This window comes from Pelobates fuscus, chromosome 9 (genome assembly GCF_036172605.1).
Source record: "Pelobates fuscus isolate aPelFus1 chromosome 9, aPelFus1.pri, whole genome shotgun sequence".
NCBI lineage: Eukaryota > Metazoa > Chordata > Amphibia > Anura > Pelobatidae > Pelobates > Pelobates fuscus.
The window spans coordinates 135,565,684-135,580,598 of NC_086325.1; the positions used below are offsets into that span (position 1 = coordinate 135,565,684).

The 14,915-nt window shown below is 42.7% G+C and overlaps 1 protein-coding gene across 1 annotated transcript in view; it reads right to left on the minus strand.

Moving 5' to 3' along the window:
* TTF1 (transcription termination factor 1) overlaps positions 1 to 14,915 on the minus strand; it is a 75,954-nt gene that overhangs the window by 42,521 nt on the left and 18,518 nt on the right. Inside the window, exons 7-10 of the mRNA XM_063432484.1 lie at positions 6,571 to 6,842; positions 5,817 to 6,171; positions 1,679 to 1,830; positions 92 to 277 (exon numbers count right to left, since the gene is read on the minus strand). Of these exons, the coding sequence (XP_063288554.1) occupies positions 92 to 277; positions 1,679 to 1,830; positions 5,817 to 6,171; positions 6,571 to 6,842 (965 nt within the window). The remainder of the gene's footprint in view (positions 1 to 91; positions 278 to 1,678; positions 1,831 to 5,816; positions 6,172 to 6,570; positions 6,843 to 14,915) is intronic.

Sequence of the window (14,915 nt, forward strand, 5' to 3'; positions counted from 1 at the left end):
AAATACTTTCATTAGTCCCTGGCCTTATCTTATAGTTAGGATAGCCTTATGCCTATCCCACGCATGCTTAAACTCCTTTACAATTGCTTACCAATTCGCAATGTGAAGTTGAACTGTTTTTTCAATAACTGTATGAAAGGCTTCTCTTCTGGAAATCTATAGGCATGAAAAAGCTTCTCTTCACTGTCCACCCCTGACATAAACATGAATTCCTTCACGTTCTCGTGGAGCTGTTTATTTTCTGCCAATGTAAACCTGCCAGTTTTAAAGCTGATCCCTGAGAAGGAAGGGAAGAAAATTAGATCATAGGCAGCATAATAGAAAAACAACAAAATAAGGGGGAGATTCAATCACCCAAAGCCACTGATGACTGTCAACTGATGTACCAACGAAAGGTTACAGGTGTGGTGTGATCAAAGTGCAGAGCAACATTTGTTTTACCTACTTTATTATATTTTTGACAAAATCTCAAAAAAAAATTGAATAAAAAACAAAACAAAACTCTTTTTTTTTTTTTTTTTACCTAATAACAAGTGTAGCCCTTACAGTAATAAATAGAAAGTGCTTAAATAAATGTAAAATTCCTACTTTGGAAACAATTCGGTTAGATTTTTCATATATAGGGATTTGTGAGTAATACAAAGTAAACTTAAAATGTTAGGTTAAAATAGCCAAACTGAAAACAAAGCAGCCTTGGGGCATTTTTAAAATGATTTACTTATTTTTGGCCAACAACTTGCAATTTAATTTGAATTCCTGACAACAGACATTGTAGAGGATACGTGGCTCACAATCAGCTCCTTTAAAATACACTAGTGTACTATCAGCTCTGGCTCACTACCCACCCATCAGGGATTCGAAAAAAAACCACAACCTCACAAAAGTCCATGTGCAACAAAAACCCAGCAGATTCATTTAAAAAGATGCTCAAAGCACGGAGTCCTGTGGCACGTTTAGCCTAGCGCGCCTGTGACTGCCGGTAGATGTGCGGAACTAACAAAAGCAGAACAAACAAAAAAAAATCCCTGTTTTCTATTAAAATCGGCACTTTAATAAAACGGTCAAAAAAAGGCAGACTCCAAACACATACAGCAGTTCAGCAAACTGAGTGCTTTACAAGTCTAGAGCGTAACAGAAGAATGATATTGAGTTGAACAATTATGATTACCAGATTATAAATGGCACGTGAAAAAGAAGCATGAATACATGTGCCCAAATATACATTCTGTCTTTGTGCAACAGCAACACATGCAAAGGAAAGAACAGAGATATGGTTGAGTGGGCACCCAATTATGGTTGCATGTCTGTTCCTCTACATGGCCTACAAAAAAGATCAAACGTGACTGCATCACTAAAACAACAGCATTCATAGCGGTTACAGCTGTATTTCAACACAGGCATCCCTCCTTTGTCATGTGTCAAGGTTTTATTAATAATCGACACAGAATTCGATATTTGGTAAATCATACATAGCTGTGGGGGTCTCAGAATAACTTTATACCATGCATTCATTTTTACCAAGGGGTATTGAATTTTTGCGTCTCACTCTGTCCTGTACTGTGCAGTAGGTTGGCACTTACCACAAATACATTTTCGGCTGCATTGATTATAGAATATGTTTACTGTAATAGATTTGATATAATAATAATTGCACATCCATATTATTCTGCAATGTTACCTTTTCTTTTGGCGGCTTTGACTCTTTCAAATTCCTGACAAAATAATTCCGAGACTCTTGATTGAGAAAGTTTCATCAGGTTTGGAAAATATTCAAGCAGAAGTTCTATATCTTGCTTGCGGAGTGATCGTTTAGCCGAAAAGATCTTTTTACTTGAACGAGAAAGTAACAAGAAAATGCATACCTCCTTTAATTCAACTCGAAGTAATGAGGAAAGTCAAATTAAATTAACATTCTAACTTGCGGCACGCTTGTCAGGAGGTGGACATCAACCGCTACAGCATCCTATGGTTAACCTAACCCCCCCCCCCCCCCTATTGATGGGGACAGACTGAAGAACCATAGATGAACAGTATTTGGCGTGTAGGATCATGGGACTGTTAGCCCACCTGATGGCCAAACTTGAACAGACCACTTTGCAATTACATAATTGAGATCACTCAAACTTCTGTTTCTTTGAACAGCACAAGCAACGTCGGAAACTCCAACTCCTCCGAAGAAAGTGGTATGTCAAACCCCCATGCACTTTAGATGCAACGTGGAGGTCAGGTTATTACCAGGGAATTTCAACACCTGCAGGACTACCAGGGAATTTCAACCCCTGCTGAACTACCTGGGAGTTTGACTCTTGAAGGACTACCAGGGTATTTTCCTCCACTGGACTGCCAAGGAACTCAATTGGTTTCCATAGCAACTGCGCCACATTTTGACCCTTTCCCCAGAATTGCACTTATTAACTACCCATTACATTTTGTGGTTTTAGGTTTACATCTGTAGTCTGTGCATACACGGTAACTCTGAACTTACGGGAACACAAGCAGTTATTTATTCAGTGTTGTCTCCTGTACATAGGACATATCAAAATGAGAACCTAACTTCACTAGCAATTACAGACTAATTTACTTGACCGCCACAGCACCAACAACCGTTGACACCGATTGGCTGGGCTACAAACCAATGCTGGTGTCAGATCAGCTTACATGATGCTATGAGCGTCGTCAATGTAAAATGACATGCTTCTGTGAGGACACAAGTACTGCCCTCTAGTGTTACATTGAAATATAGGTTTATGGTCACTCTGGAACCGAACATCCTACATAGCTCCACTGGTTCTACAGCACAATAATATCAGTATGGATCATCTTGTGGTGATGGCACTGAAGAGCAATGGCCCGAATAGTTTTGAAACATACCAATTATACATTACTTAGAAAAACATAGTCCCTTTTACTTACCTAGGGCCGTTTTTATTTTACTCCCAGATCTGCATTATCAGTACACTATGTGCTATCAGGTTCCTGATCACTGGCAGGAGAACAATCCTGTTCATTCACACCAGTCTTTTGCAGCTCAACTCTTGGGTGCTTCAACACAGAAGTGTTCTCTGGCTCCTCTGATTCAACAAAAGACGATGTACGAACTCTTTTTTCCCTGCGTTTTTTTGACACTCTGCGTCACCTGAGAGTTATCACAGTCTATTTTTGTTTTTTTTTGCCGTGCTCTACTCATGTATGTTTTCGTTAACATCGACAGCAAAGTGGATGTTAACAGAGCCGCTATTCTCTTTATCCTTCGCACAGCGTTTTTTTTTCTTCTTCTTTACAGAGACATGATCTTTAGTATATTTACTAGAATGTAGAAAAAAAAATGCCACTGTCCAAATTCCTCCATATTGAATTCATCCCGATTGGCATTACCGGTATGACTTCTGGGTTTTGCAGATCAGTCTCCGCCCATGCGTCTGACATCTCGCACTTCCCTTTAAAATGAAGCTGCGACTGCATCTAAAAGTGCTCAATCTCTTGTGGTTTCATATACTCTGGCTACTGGCTACATTGTTGCCGCATTGCTACACGGTCCAGCTAACCTGATTTCCTGCGTACCGAACCTCTGGCTTTGATCCTGGCTACGCTCTACTCCCCTCTGTCACTTGACCCCTGAAGGACAGATGACGGATATATTCCGTCATGATTCCCTTTTATTCCAGAAGTTGTGTCATTAAGGGGTTAAGGAACAGACTTAACTTCGGATTCCTGCATCTCCTCCCTTACTTCAAGGAACCATAATTCATTCTAAGCTGGAAAGGACTTCAAATCCTATCATTCAGGAAAGGCAAGATAAGTTCTCCAGTGATTGCAATTATTAATTGGTTCTAACCTTGCGTTATCTGGGAAGGATAAGGAATACCAAAGTCTGCCCTCTGGGATTCGACTTGCTGTCTCTATTTGAATATATCATTTGCCAAACTACGCAATGATGTCAGTTATTATTATTGGAGTCTATTGATTACAACCACGTATCATACCATGATATATTTCATTACCAGGATTTATTTATTCCGATTAAGAGACTGTTACTTTCTACTACAGGGGTCACCTGCTCTGGCAACCTTATTAACATCTAATGGACAATACTGCTTGTTGTTAATTAAGCATTCCTTATTAAAATCTAATGGACAATACTGCTTGTTGTTAATTAAGCATTCCTTATTAAAATCTAATGGACATTACTGCTTGTTGCTAATTAAGCATTCCTTATTAAAATCTAATGGACAATACTGCTTGTTGTTAATTAAGCATTCCTTATTAAAATCTAATGGACAATACTGCTTGTTGTTAATTAAGCATTCCTTATTAAAATCTAATGGACAATACTGCTTGTTGTTAATTAAGCATTCCTTATTAAAATCTAATGGACAATACTGCTTGTTGCTAATTAAGCATTCCTTATTAAAATCTAATGGACAATACTGCTTGTTGCTAATTAAGCATTTCCTTATTTTTATAAATGCTATATTCTTGTGTTGGAATTCTGAAACAAGATTACAACAGTCATGCATTATGATGACTTCAAAACCTAATTGCTGCAGAAGACTGCCAAAGTTATTTCCGTTATTTAAATAAATGATATTTTCTTATCGTGACGGTTTCAAATGTATTATTTCATCCGCAGATGAGTTCCAAATACATTTTCCTCAGAGATTTACAGCCACACAGTTTACATATTTTAGTTCTGTGCTAGCAAAAAAAATAAAAATTAAAAAGCAGTGAATGAGCAGAAGAATGCCATTGGTTGACAAAGTGACCGCTTCACTTTGAAATTCTTTCCACACAAATATTATTAACTCCCAGTGCGTTTCATGGTTTCTAGCTCTAGCCTGTGCATATACAGTAACTCAGATCTTACGTGAACTCAAGCAGTTACTTATTCGGAGTCTCTCTCCTTATGCAGGAAATATCAATATTAGAAACACACTGTACTAAAAATTACAGATTCATCCACTTGACCGCCAACATCACCAACAGTTGCCGCCAATTAACTGAGGTACAAACACATGCAGGTGTCAAATCGACTGTCAAAATGCTGTCAGCGCCGTCAAAGTAAAATGGCATGCTTATGCAAGGATACAGGTACTGCCCCCTAGTGTTCATTTATAATATAGGTTTCGGGTAAGATTAAAGGGACACTCCAGGCACCCAGACCACTTATGCCCATTGAAGTGGTCTGGGTGCCAACTCCCACTACCCTTATCCATGCAACTGTAAATATTTCAGTTTTCATAAACTGTAATAGTTGCCTTGCAGGGTTAACTCCTCCTCTAGTGGCTGTCCTCCTCTAGTGGTTGTGTACTGGTTTATAGCACAGATTTTGCTATGTGAGGACCTCCAGCGTCGCTGAAATCCCCACAGGAAAGCATTTTTAATTCTTTCCTATGGGGTGGTCTAATGTCGCGCATATGCATTAGGTCTCCCCCGCCGCCGGCTGCGCATGCACAATAGGTTTCTTCCGCAGGATGATGTCAGCGGAGGAGGAGCGTGGGCGGCCCAGAACCAGCACCAAGGGACATCGGAGCTGGATGCAGGTAAGTCACTGAAGGGGTTTTAACCCCCTCAGCAACGTGGGATGGGGGGTGGGAGGGAGAGGGGACCTGTAGTGCCAGGAAAATGGTTTGTTTTCCTGGCACTGGAGAGTCCCTTTAAGGAATCTGCTCTGGAACATCCTACACATTTAGCATTGCCAGTGCTATACGCCTCCACTGCTTCTATAGTATGACAGCTAGACGGATCATCTTGTGGTGATGGCACTGAAGAGCACTGGCCCGATCAGGTTTGAAACATACCAATTACACATTCCTCACCTGGGGTCGTCTTTATTTTTTGATTTATTTGTCAGATCTTCTGCATTATCAGGTTCTGGAACATTTGCAGTAGAAGAATCTTGTTCGTTACCAATAGTGTTCTCGGACTCCTCTGGTTCAATAACATCAGTAAGTGGAACTTTTTTTTTCTTGTGTTTTTTGGCACTCTGTGTCACCTGAGACTCATCGTGGGTGGTTTCCAGGTTTTGCTCCGTGCTCTCATGTGGCCAATCATGTATGTTTTCATTGACGTCGGAAGTTACAAAGCTGTGATTCACCATGTCTTCTGTATGGCGTTTCTTTTTCTTCTTTTTCTTATTTCCAGAGGAAGGATCTTCAGAGTAAGTGGAGTCCCCTAAAAAAATAAATAAAAAAAAAACATTTAAAAAAAAAAATAAAGTATCTTGTTTAAGTTTTAAGAAAGACAGAACACTGAAAACAGTTCTACGTGTGAAATCAAAGACCTGCATTATCAGAGCACATTTATCATAGAAGAGTGAATATAATGTCTAAGTGTAAAATAACAAAAAAACAACAAACATCAGTCATGTTAATTAAAGCACCATATTGCTGCAATAAAGCAGATACCTAGTTATTTTAGTGAATAACCCTGTACGTATCATTACAAGCCATGCAAGTGTGCTTTCTTTTGAATATATATATTACAAAGAATGTTTATATATATATACACACACATATATATATATATTATTTTATTTTTTCTTCTTTATCAGGTTTTATAATGTGCTCCCACCTGGCCAATCATGTATGGTTTCATTACCAATGTGGGTATTCTCCATATCCTCCGATGTACGAACTCTCTTTTTCTTGTGCTTTTTGGCACTCTGTGTCACCTGAAAGTTATCACAGCCTGCTTCCGAGTTTAGTGCCATACTCCCATCATGTATAGTTTCATTAATATGGTCAGCAATGTGGCTGTGAACAAAGCTGCTATTCTCCACATCCGCACAGCGTTTCTTCTTCTTCTTCTTCTTCTTTACAGAGACAGGATCTTTAAGGTATTCTCTGGAACTTGGGGGGAGAAAATTGCATTAAGTTTAGCGATTGTAGTATTGCTGAATAGAACTACAATAAAAGTAATCAGCAGGAGCTCTCCATTGCTTTCCATAGTAAACACTCAATTTTGAAGCTCTATCCCCAGAATTGCTCTTTATAAAGGAAGTTATTTTGGGGTATAGATGTTGTCCCAGTAGACTCGCAAATAAAAACCCTGCTGGATACATTTAACAGTTTCAGAAACATAAGTTAACATTCGGTTTCGAACAAAACTGTCCACCATCCTGCCCTCACATTCTCATTCCCTCTTCCACTTGCATTCTCACCCTCTATTTCAGTCACCAACTGTCCCACCCTTGCTTTCGTTTTGGCACCCTATTTAAACACTGCTGTGCACGATATGGTTATCTTCATAATAGCCCCGTATGAGGATTTAAACATTGATCTTGCAGTAAATTGCACCTATCTGCATCAAATAAAGCAGCAAAAAATCTCAAGAAAAAGACCTGTGAGCGCTCTCCTTTGAGAGATAGGTAAACAGAGACTAATGTTCCTTTAACTCCCTGTACATTTTAAATCTGTAATCTCTCTGCACTAGCAATGAGAGACTCATCCACTTGGCTTATCCAGATTGCCAGCAATATTTGCAACTGGTTGGCTGGGCTACAAACTGATGCCAGATGAGCTGTCAGTCTTCTGTGTCAAGAGTAAGATGGGATGCTTCTGCAAGACTAAAAGTCTGTTTTACTGCCGACTGGCAAGAAGCATTAGCATTAACCGGAGCAACAATGGGCGACAGTGATTGGTTGAGAGTGTCAGCTGACTACTTTCAGCCTATCACAGCCACCATCGCTGGTATGTATTAGTATGGCTACAAGGAAGTGTGTAATTTCTACCTTAGCCACACCTCCAGCAGGGGCCACTCTGCTATGGGTGGGCCAAGGACCCTCATTTAGTGTTAAAGTGCTTAAAAATGATTTAACACTGAATGAAGGGACAGTGCCAGAGGACTCTGGGCACTAAAACCAATTCAATGAGAAGAAATGGTTACAATGCCTACAGCGTCCCTTTAAGAAAAGGGAAAAAAAATGCAACCTGTTACTAACTTGTTCTCGTGGTTAGCGTGCCTAAAATGCCCTGGTGCTGTCCCCAAGTTGTTTTTTTTTCAATTTATGCTTTATTGAAATTTTTCTCAGAAAACATTAAACAGAAACATAAACAGGGGTACAGAAAGAAAAAGGGGGTGGGGAAAGTGCTTCTAGGTTCGACAGAACCTCATGCTATTCATATATTGCACAGCATGTTATCAAAAAGAACAAAACAGTTTACAGTAGGGTCTGTTCAAACACTGGTGTCTTAGCATCCTATATTCATTCCAACATTTCATATTTAAGCAAAATGTCAACAATTTTGGCTGCTTTGGCTACGCAGAGCCTTCTCAGCGCTCCTGGTGCCTGAAACATTTTACAGTAGGGTAGGTTCAACCACTGGTGTCCTGACAGTCGGTGTTCACATTAGCCTTCTATACATAAGCTGACTATCGACATTGTTGGCTATGTAAAGCTTATTTAGCGGTCATAATACCCTTGTATTGTCAAGCAGTTCTCCTGTCGTATAGCCTCTTTCTTATGCCGTTTGGGCTTGTGTGTTAGGAAGCGGGGTCCATTTGTCCCCTCCCTATTGTATACAAATCCCAATTTTGTTTGGCCTCTAGAAGATGAGTTGGGGCAGTATAGTTTGTCGTGAGCTTGGTTTCATACGTTAGGTTCAGAGCGATCTGAGATAGGAGCTCAGTTTGTTTAGGGCAAATGGTCTGTTTCCAAGCCCGTGCTATCAATGTATTTGCAGCTATCAGTATGTGAAACAGGAGTGTCTTTTGTGCCTTGTTGAGCGCATCTGGAATCATGAAAAGCAGTCCATTCTCCGGCTGCAGCGCTATATTCGTGTGTAAGGCATCATTAATAAGCCCCCCCACCTGCTCGCAGTATCCCTTTATCTTTGGGCACATCCACCATATATGGTACATACTACCCCCCTCTTCCCTGCACCTCCAGCATAGTTTTGATGTGTTTGGATATATATTTGCTAACCTGGTCGGCACCATGTACCACCTATACTGGATTTTTCTCATCAGCTCCACATGTGAGGAGCATCGTGACCTTCCCTTGTGTGCCACAAAAGCTTTTTGCCATTGAGAATCTGTAAATTGTTTGTGTATGTCCTTGTGCCAGTCCTCTCTAAATTTATCAAGTGCATCGTTGGGTGGGCTATCATTCAGGGTTGCGTAAAGTGTGGATAGCAGTTTTTTTGGCATGTTGCCTGTTTCGCTTATTGTATACAGCAGTTTTTTAGGGGTTGGGAGGAAGTTTTACTTATATTGTTTTCCAACAGAGGTTTTATTTGGAGGTAAGAGAATAATGTGCTATTTGGCAGAGTGTATTCTTGTCGCAAGTCAGAATATTGTTTGGTTTTGCCCTCACAGATTAGTTGGCCTACCCTGGAGCATCCAGCTTGCATCCACGGGCGAATGTTTAGAGTGGGGTTTGCTATGGACAGACTCTGCATCGGTGTCTGCAGTGCCCATTCGCTAATGTGTCCCATTTGTCGTGTTGTGGAATCCCATACATCCAGCAGTAGCGCTGTTGTCGGGAGTACGTGTAAGGGTTTTGGTCTTAATTTATGTGGTACCCAAAACAGGCATTTTATGCCTTTGTGGCATCCCTCAGCAGATTCTATCTCCTCCCATTGTGGTCTTTCCCCTTTTGTCCGTGTTTCGTGTGTTTGTAAGGCTGATAGTATGGCAGCCCTATAGTACATGTGTACATTCGGGAGACCCAGGCCTCCATGTTTCAGTGGTTTGCTCAGGAGTTTTGTGGCTACTCTAGGTTTCTTGTTTGCCCATATAAATCTCGTGATTATCTGTTGTAGTTTATTAAGGTACGAGTTCGGGAGGAATATCTGCAAAGTGCGTAATAAGTATTGGTACTTGGGTAGTAGCATCATTTTTATGGCCCCCATTCTGCCTATCCAGGACAGGAATTTGCCCTCCCAACTATGTGTCCCCTATCTCCCGTAGTAGCCTGCCATAGTTTAACTCTAATAATTGCGCAGGGTGTTTTGGGATCCTCAGACCTAGGAATGTGAGGTAATCCTCTCTCCAATCAAACTGAAATCCTTCTTTAAGTTGTGTCAGTATTTTAGTGGATATTCCCATCCCCATAGCTTGTGTTTTATTAAGGTTGAGTTTGTAGTAAGAGTGTTCCCCATATGTGTTGATTTCGTTGAGAAGATTGGGTAGTGAGACGAGTGGTTGTGTGAGCGTCAGGATTACGTCATCAGCAAACAGTCCTGCTTTGTATTCCGTATTTCCTATCTGTATGCCATGTATGTTTGTATTAGCTCTGATTTTGCTAGCTAAGGGTTCAAGGGCCAGAATGTAAAGCAGTGGTGACAAGGGGCAGCCCTGTCGGGTGCCGTTTGTTAGGTGGAAGGGCTCTGACAGGAAGCCTGAGTTCAGGGCTTGTGCTGTAGGTGCGCTGTATAGTGTTTCCACCACTGCTGTGAATTCCTGTGGTATCCCAAACTTTGTTAAAGTTGCCTTGAGAAATCCCCAGTGCAGCCTGTCAAAGGCCTTCTCCGCATCCAAGGATACGAAGAGGCCGCCCGGTCCGTGTGTCTGAAGTTTGTGCAGCAGGTTTAATATTTTCCTTGTGCTATCGGATCCCTGTCTTCCCTTTACAAATCCCACCTGATCGCTGTGTATGATATGTGGTATGATCTGCCCTAATCTTGTTGCATACAGTTTCGCAAAGATTTTCGCATCAGTGTTTAGCAATGAAATGGGTCTGAAGTTTTGTGGGACCGTAGCGGGTTTGTTGGGTTTCGGTAGTGTGACTATATGGGCTAGCGACATGGCTTGCGGGAGCGACTTCGTGGATGTTGCATAATTGAAGGACGTGGCTAAATGAGGTGCTAGTGTCTCGCTGAATGTTCTGTAGTACAGGTTTGTTAGACCATCCGGTCCAGGTGATTTGCCTGTAGGTAGCGTTTTAATAACAGACATAATTTCTTGGGCATCTATCGGTTTAATTAAGTCTGCTTTTTGTGGTATCGTGAGTTCTGGTAGAGTAATCTGTGTTAGGTAATCTTGGATACTCGTTTCTGTGGGTTGGACAGTGTTGCTGTCTTCTTTTTTTTTTTTTTTTAATTCTTTATTTATAGCGTGCAAAGAAATAACATAGTGTTCAGTAAGCCACAACAGCCTCTGCACACAGATTGACAACAAGACATATAAAACCGAGTTATGGCAATTGTATATATCGCACATTTTTAAAGTTTTTATGGTATGCTTGTGGTGGAATCTCGGTAAAAATAAATTTAGTAGGCCGAGATTACCACGTGGCATGTGTACGTGCATATGCTGACGTATCGATCAGTTGGTTGCACGAGGCAAGATACGATCAGTAGTGTACGGAGCATGTGCAAGAATACAGGATATAGTATTCCCCCTCCTCCATTGTGCTGGACAAGCCATGCGGTCAAACAGGAAGTTAATTCTTATTTGTGTTGATTGGTTAAGAGAATGTGCGGGTGGAGCTTAATATGGGAGGAGTTATATGCCTATATAAGGAGCCTGCACTATTGTCCGGGGCTCAGAACTTGTGGTATTTTGGTGACGCTAGTCCCTCTGAGTCCCGATCGGTGATCCAATAAAGAATCTCTTCCTTCCTGAAGAAACCTGTGTCCATCTCTCTGTGCTTGGCTTCCGTCAGTTTCTCCGGTATCATTTGGTGCATTGGCCGGGAAGCTCATCGTTCAACGGTAGCTGAGAGGCAGAGGCGTGAGACGGTCTATCTTTGCCCACGTTCTCTACGGCTGCACCCCTGAACTTCTGCGTGGACCTCCCTTCGTCTCGGCGCCACTGGTCTGTTGTCCAGGAGATCATCGGCCTCTACGTGAGAAGTGCTGGGGTGTCCCCGTCGATGAGTGTGAACTCAGGTTCAGGAACGAGGAGGTAAGACAACTGCTGTTTTAGACGGCAGGACCCACTAGGGGTATACCGATTGTGCGGTAGGCCCAAAGGGGTTTTGAATCTGTGTATCTGCCCCCTCTGTCGGAGGGAAGGAGCGAAGGCGCACCGCTCGATCGAACGCTCTTTAGTCAGACCGTTTGATTCTGTTAGTCAGGCGGGGTCCTGGTGTAAATAGCCCTAGCCGGACACCGGTGTCTTGTCTAGACTAGCGTTCTAGGGTGTATATTACGTTCGCTAGGTCGGAGGGACCGGGAGACTAAGCGGCGCCTGTGTAAATTCGGTTCGCTAGTTCTCATCCTATCTGGGCTAAGTGGGAAGGCGTGTAAATTTGGAACCCACTAGACTTTTGATAGTGCGACTAAGAGGCGCCTGTGTAAATTCGGTTCTCTAGCTCGCTATATATGTGGTGATTGGGCAGTGTGGCTAACCAAAACGGGTGTATATAGTTTTAGGTAGTCCATCAAGGTACTGGCCAATAGTTTAGTTGGGAATTGTAAATGTGTTAACGATTGTTTTAGTAAAGTGTATATCTTGTTAGATAGCGCGAGCTCAGCCGTCTAGCGAGAGTGTTAATAGTGTGTTGCTGTATTATAGTGCACGGTACCATAACCCTGTATATTTACTGACACTGTATATAAGTACTAATCACTGTCGTCCATTGCATGTTTTAACACCATAACCACTAATAATTGTATTGTGACCTTAACTTGTGCTTTGATCTATGCTAACCGTACTGTAACCGCTATTTGTAAAAGACGATGTTACTGGGGTGTGTTATAGACGGGTAATTCGTATATAGAGAATTATAGCGTGGGTGACTGTATAGTTACGCCAAAGGGCATAATATTGATTATATAGTGACTGGTGTAACAGCTGTGTGTGTACGGGAATTCCCTGAGTGTTTATTGTTATTGTGTACGTTTCACTTGGTAACCGTACCACGTGGTGCTGTTGCCAGAGGAAACGGGTGTGACTGTTGAATAGTACGCGTGTATAGTATTCGTTGTCGACGACGTTCCATTGTTAAGTATGGGTGCGTCGCAGTCAACGATTCCGGATCCCTTAGGTTGTATGGTGAAGAATTTTAAAAAGGGATTCAAAACTTGTGATTTTGGGGTTAAGATGTCTCCTGTACGTTTGGTTACTTTGTGCACTAGGGAGTGGCCTACTTTGGTTGCGGCATGGCCGCCACGTGGCAGTTTGGATCTAACTCTGGTACAGCGCTTACACGTGGCTGTATCAGGTAGGCCTGAACTTTACGGCCAGTTTCCTTATATTGACTGTTGGAGACAGGCCGTAAATGACTCGCCAAAATGGCTCCAGACATGCCACGAGGAGCAGTGTCGCCTCATGGTAGCTAGGACTTGTTCGTCCACTAGGACTGGTGTTAGGCCCATTTTGGACACGCCCCCTGAGTCCGAGATCCCTTTGCCGCCCCCTTACTTTCCGTTAAGAAGAAGTGATGCAAACGCAGGAAGTCCTGCACCCCTCCCCTCATTACCCCCATCCACTTCCGCTTCCTCCTCCAGTACAGGATCCACCCCCCCTCGTACTAAATCTCCCCTTCCGGAACCAGAACCCACCCCCATTAGAAACGAATATCCTGATTTGGCGCCACTTCAGACTTCCGGTCAAGCTTCATCTAGCTCGGCTCGAAGTGTTTTATTTACGACCTTTTCCCAAAACCAACCTCCCACATCCCCATACCCTATCTCTCCCCGACCGGAACCCATGACTGACGCCTCTCTACGTAGCCCCATCCAAACCCGACAGTTGACTGGTGCCCAACAATTAAAGCACTATCAGATGCCTCTTCGCCTAAATCCCGGGTCAGCTTATATCGATGCCGCAGGTCAAATGGCACACGCTGACCCTGTCTTCGTATATGTCCCATTTACTACAACCGACCTTTTAAACTGGAAGACCCATAATTCCTCGTATACTGAGAAACCACAAGCCATGACTGATCTGTTCACCTCAATAGTACAGACGCATAATCCGACATGGGCTGATTGCCAGCAGTTACTAATGACTTTATTTAACAATGAGGAAAGGACAAGAATAAATCAAGCAGCCATTAAAGCACTAGAGGATAGAGCCCGTGCTTTGAACCAAGCTAATCCAGCAGCATGGGCCGCAACACATTATCCCAACACTGATCCCGATTGGAACGTAAATGGTGCTGACATGGTTCAACTCAGAGCCTATAGAGACGCTATAATTGCTGGCATGAAAGCAGGAGGAAAGAAAGCCATTAACATGTCGAAGACAGTTGAGGTGATCCAGAAAAGCGATGAAGCGCCCAGTGTCTTTTATGACCGATTATTGGAGGCATACCGCTTGTATACCCCCTTTAATCCGGAAGACGCAGACAATTCCCGAATGGTTAACTCCGCCTTTGTCAGCCAAGCATACGGAGATATTAAGCGCAAGCTACAAAAGTTAGAAGGGTTTGCAGGTATGTCCATCACCCAACTAATGGAGGTAGCAAATAAGGTCTATATGAACAGGGATACAGAAAGTAAGAAAGAGGAAGAGCGCAAGATGCGTAAAAAGGCTGATATGCTAGCGGTAGCGATCGCAGGCGTAGATAAACGGGGCCTAGATAGAGGCAATAATAGATGGAATAGGGAGCCTTTGAGTAGGGATCAGTGCGCGTATTGCAAGGAAGAAGGGCATTGGAGGAACGAATGCTCAAAGAGAGCAGTACGAGAGAGACCAACCCAGGGCAGGCTACGGAAACTTTAGAGGCAGAGCGAGAGGTAGAGGAGGCCCCGGAGGGAGTAATGGTTATAGAGGGAGTAATGGGAACAGAGGAAGTGTTAGGGAAGACAGGTATATTCCAGCAGCGCAAAGGTCCCGCGATAGAGAAGGTAGGGACTTCGTAGGATTGGCTGACACGGTCATGGAGGACTATTGATACCGACCGGGCTCCATCCCCCTTGGTCGAGCGGAGCCTATGGTCGATGTATCAATAGGGGGAAAAAGGAGTGCGTTCATGATCGACACTGGTGCTGAACATTCAGTGGTGACTGACCTAGTTGCTCCTC